Below are 5,000 nucleotides of genomic sequence, written 5' to 3' on the forward strand. Positions count from 1 at the left end.
TTCAGCGTCTCCATTATGAGTCTTTCTCTGCAGTTCTACGTCACTTTGAATTGTTGTTGAGGACAAAAAAGACGTTTAAATAAAGAGATAAACATCTGTGAAAGTCGTCTCTGTGAGTCAAAACGGACCAAGAGCGTCACTCTGTCTGCCAGCTGCTCAAACGTGAATCATAAACCATCATCTGCGTCTTTTGCTGCGTCGCTGCTCACTCTGTCTGTGTGTCGCAGGGCGGGAGAGGTTTACCTGGACCGAGTGGACCTCAGGGAGTCCAGGGATGCTCGGGAATCAGAGGACAGAAGGTAAAGCAGTGCCGCTGAAATGTCCCGGAGCAGATTTGCCAGAAGCCGATGTTGATGATGTGTGTGCGTTTGTGTGTTTGCAGGGCTTCAGAGGGCTGCGAGGAGAAAGGGTGAGTTACTCAGGAATGTAGGAGGAAGCACAAACACTCACGTCCTGATAAAGTCTCACAGAAGACTTTTCTTCCACCGCTGCAGGGCGAAGACGGAGAGGACGGGCTGAGCGGAGTGGACGGAGAACAGGTACTGACGTACAGATAGCACAGCTTCATCCTGATCGCCTTCATCGTCAGGTATCTCTGTGATCTGTAGCGTGAGATATCGCGATGCATAAACAGGAAGGATGATGACAGATAACGGGAAACCTGAGTCACACCAACGACCGAATCACCACATTTCTGCTTCCTTTGTTTATTTTCCCAATAAACTGGTAACTAAACATTACTGAATAATTATTTTAACATCAATGAAATATTTAATAAACCTTTGATAAATTATTATGTTGTGTCATAGCTGCTGGTGGCTCAGCGTCCTCTGTTAACCCAAAGTAAAAGGTTCATATGAGCAAAATCACACCATCGTTTATGTGTTATCAACACCGCTACGTTTCCTTTAGTCTTTCATCCACTCAGCAAGATAAGCGCCAGACCCCGGGCTTTTAATTTGAAAGTTCCATTTCTGCTAACCATCACGCTGGTCGTCGATGCCAACGGCTGCCTCTGCAGAGACTCTGGTGTCCAGCTCAAATTCAAATGTTATTTGTCACATGCACAGTCATACACAGTCCGATATGCAGTGAAATGCTGAACTGTTGGGCTGCAGCTGGTGTTGGTGGTCCAGGTCCGGCAGCACTGGGAGAGCTGGTTCCTGAGCTCAGGACTACCAGCTGCAGTCCATCCACAGAGACAGCTGCTGACTGCTCTCATATGTCAGCACTGAGTCAGGGTAGTTTCACTCTCCGCTCGGCTGCCATCACAAACATCATTTATCTGAGGCAGATCCCTCTTTTTCCAAAGTCTTCCTTTGTTCCCCGGCAGCTGCAAACATCCTGATAACGCTGCAGCACAGATGAAGTCGGCGAGCTCTCACACAGACGTCACAGCTCTCTGAAACGGCCCTCGGCCATTCAAAGCTCAGAGGCAGTGAACACGGAGAGTACAACACCCGGCATGTCGGCGCGCTGCTTTTCCTGCCTCGACGGTCAACTTTCATTTTCATCATGCATCAAATGTTGATCATATTACCGCCACCATAAAAAATTATTAGTAAACAGCCCGAAGAGTCAGTGACAATCAGAGATGGGCAGTAACGCGTTACTGTAATCTGATTACTTTTTTCAAGTAACTAGTAAAGTAAGGGATTACTATTGCAAAAAACGGCAATTAGATTACCGTTACTTTCCCGTAGGAACGCTGCGTTACTGCGTTACTAAAACCGTGATCTTTTTGCGAGAATGTCTCATGACAGTGACGTAAGCAAGTGCGACGTTCGTGACAACAGCTGTGTGCAGATCAACAATGGATCACATATCGAGTGCAGAGAGAGTATGAGCGTGCAGCGTTTAAAGCGTGGAAGTACTGACCTTACTTTGAGTTTGATTCCATACAAAGTGACAAAAACATTAGTGTCCGCTGTGCGTGGGAAGAAAACTTCTTTTTACAGCAAAAAACCCCTAAACTTCCAACAAGCACCGAGTAGCTACGACGTAATGGGAAACTCACAGAGAAACTCGCGGATTCTTCCACTGACCGCGGCACACCTGCACCAGGGTAAACCTCCGCCTACCCCACTCCTGCTTTACAGGTGAAAATAGAGCAACAGGACCGCTGAGTCTTTGACTTTATTTATTTTCTGCTGTGTTTTACTTGCATCTATTTGAAAGACTGAGTGCAAACACACAAAATATTTTATTTTATTTTATGTGCAGAAAATAGGTTTAAATGTTAAACTAATTCCTTCCAGTCAGAGAATGTTGCAGATAATTAAATGTTTGCTTGATGCATAAAGTTAAAAGATTAAAACTAACAAAACAAGTTTTAAAAAGAGACTTTTCCATCTGATTACATTTTGTATGATGGATTATGCAGAAAAAGTAGAATTGGGCTGAAAGATCTATCGCTTTATCACCTCTTCAGGGTGTAAATCGTGTTTTTAAAAAGTAACTAAGTAACTAAGTAATTAATTACTTTTGAAAATAAGTAATCAGTAAAGTAACGGGATTACTTTTTTGGGGAAGTAATCAGTAATTAGTTACTGATTACTTTTTTCAAGTAACTTGACCAACACTGGTGACAATGATCCAAAGGTTCAGATTTGACTCACTGATGGAGAGACACCGATGAGTTTCTGTCCTCATCGTGGAGGAAACGAGCGGGCGTCTCAGGAAGGGAGCTGATTGGGGGGGTTTCCATGCTTAATGGAATTCCTGTGTTTCTGTGTCGGCAGGGAGTGACGGGACGGGATGGAGCCCGAGGAGAGAGAGGACACCTCGGCAACCCGGTAAAAGAAAACAAAAACTATATAATGTTATTTTAATATCAGTACTTTATACTAGAATTTTCAAATGAATTCTGAATTTCACTGAGTCAGAGAAGGGAACCAAGAATGAGGCAGCGGTTTGGTTTGCACCGTTGGAGGTTGTTTGGACAAAAACACAGGCACATTTAAAATTGACTCACAGGGATAAAGGTGGGAGAAAAAGTGTGAACTAAAAGGTATTTTACATGATTGGATGGCAAATTTCAAATACTGCACACTTCAAATGTTTGTTCACGTAACGACCGACCTCCTTAAAGAAACCGTCAGAGCCGAACACGAGAACCTCGGGACTGAGCTGGAGGAAAGGAGAGAGCAGATAGCAGCTAGCCCACGGCTAACACGTGTGATGCAAACAGACCCGGACTGAGCCCTGAGGGATGCCTTAGCACGAGGACGTACAGATGTTAGCATCAGTTCTGAAACATCTGTCAGTTTAAGATGAGAGGCTCCTGAGAGCAGCCAGATCAGTTAGTGAGAGTGTGACAATCAAAGGGGTCAAAGGTTGCTGAGCTACAACCGCCTGCATCATGTCATTAGTGAGTTTCAGTAAAGCCGTCTCGGTGTCTTTAGAAATGAGGCTGTAATGATCCGTCTGTGAAGGTTCTCAGTCATCCAGGTCATCGTAGTCAAAGGAGCTTGCAAAGAAAAGCGTCTGGACTTCTTTAAGTTGCTTGAAGACGTTTCACCTCTCATCCGAGAAGCTTCTTCAGTTCTAAGGTCAAATGGTGGAGAGTCCCAGATATAAACCTAGTGGGAGTTTCCCCCCACAGAGGGACAAAAGGACCCCTGATGATCCTCTAATCGTCTGAGCCAAGGTGGGAAACTGGGTGTGGGTCCCAATCAGCCAGAGTTTTGGGTGAGCTCATTGTGAAACCTGGCCCCACCTTATCATGTGAATTCCTGAGGTCAGATGGCCCAGGATGTGAGTGGGTGTTAAGGCGTCTGGGAAGGATCTCAAAACTGGATTATAGATGGCAGAGAGTTGGTGTCGTAAACCCCGCCTCTGTTCAAAGATGGTCGCTCACAGTGGACATAGATGGCTTCTTTCACTCCTCTTTCAAACCATCTGTCCTCTCTGTCCAAAATGTGAACATTGGCATCCTCGAAAGAGTGACCTTTGACCTTTAGATGCAGATGGACTGCTGAGTCTTGTCCTGTGGAGGTGGCTCTTCTGTGTTGTGCCATGCGCTTGTGAAGTGGCTGTTTGGTCTCTCCGATGTAGAGGTCTGAGCATTCCTCGCTGCACTGTACAGCATACACCACATTGTTAAGTTTGTGTTTTGGAGTTTTGTCTTTCGGGTGAACCAGTTTCTGTCTGAGCGTGTTGCTGGGTCTGAAATACACTGGGATGTTGTGCTTGGAGAAAACTCTCCTGAGTTTCTCTGATACCCCGGCTACATGGGGGATGACAGAGTCAGGCTTCAGGCTTAGATGGAACATGTTGTGTGGTGTAGGGTCCTAAGGCTGTAATGATCCGAAACAGTGGGATTTTTTTTTAAAGTAGAGGAATGATGCTGGTGGTTGCTGACCTCTGACCTTTGCTTATATTGACGGGCTGAACTGTTGTCCTTAGGGTATCCCAGGAATTACGGGGGAGACGGGGGTGAAAGGACAGCAAGGACTGAGAGGAGATCCGGTGAGTGTCGAACATTTCCTCGTCTTCTCTCGTCTCTCCTCCTCTCTGAACTGTTTTTGGCTTTTTCGTGTTTTCTCTCCTCCTTACATCAACATTTCTTCTTCTTTGATATCCTGTCCCGTCTGGCAGCTTCTGCACTCTGAACTGTGATGTGAATGCACGGCGATGCCGAACACATTTTGCTTTTCCAAGACCAGATACATGTAGGCTCCTCTAGTTCATGTTTATTTATTCATTTCTATTTGTGTTATTTCAGTTATGACTTATTATCTGTGCAATAGCACAGACAGGCAGGGGTAGAATGAAAGGATGCACAGAGACAGCAGCCCCCCAAACCACCAAGAGAGCAGGCCAACGACCACATCAGAACATCCAGCCATGCACCCCGGGACCAAGAAGCACCCTCACCCCAGGGAGGGGCAGAAGTGTCTCACAGGGGGAAGGGGCGTGGGTGTGGGGGGGTGCACATTCTTCTTCTTTCCTGTATTTATTGAAGCAAAGCTTTGAGCTGTCGGGCCTTTTAATAGCAA

At 45.8% G+C, this 5,000-nt stretch overlaps 1 protein-coding gene across 1 annotated transcript in view; it reads left to right on the forward strand.

Annotated features, from left to right (window-relative positions):
• LOC146623612 (collagen alpha-6(VI) chain-like) overlaps positions 1 to 5,000 on the forward strand; it is a 60,395-nt gene that overhangs the window by 35,547 nt on the left and 19,848 nt on the right. Inside the window, exons 17-21 of the mRNA XM_085366739.1 lie at positions 228 to 299; positions 383 to 409; positions 495 to 539; positions 2,742 to 2,795; positions 4,408 to 4,470. Coding sequence (XP_085222865.1) covers positions 228 to 299; positions 383 to 409; positions 495 to 539; positions 2,742 to 2,795; positions 4,408 to 4,470 — 261 coding nt within the window. The remainder of the gene's footprint in view (positions 1 to 227; positions 300 to 382; positions 410 to 494; positions 540 to 2,741; positions 2,796 to 4,407; positions 4,471 to 5,000) is intronic.

The sequence above is a fragment of the Diplotaxodon limnothrissa genome, linkage group LG11 (genome assembly GCF_057381915.1).
Source record: "Diplotaxodon limnothrissa isolate DT_005_m linkage group LG11, D_limnothrissa_male_GT1.1, whole genome shotgun sequence".
Lineage (NCBI taxonomy): Eukaryota > Metazoa > Chordata > Actinopteri > Cichliformes > Cichlidae > Diplotaxodon > Diplotaxodon limnothrissa.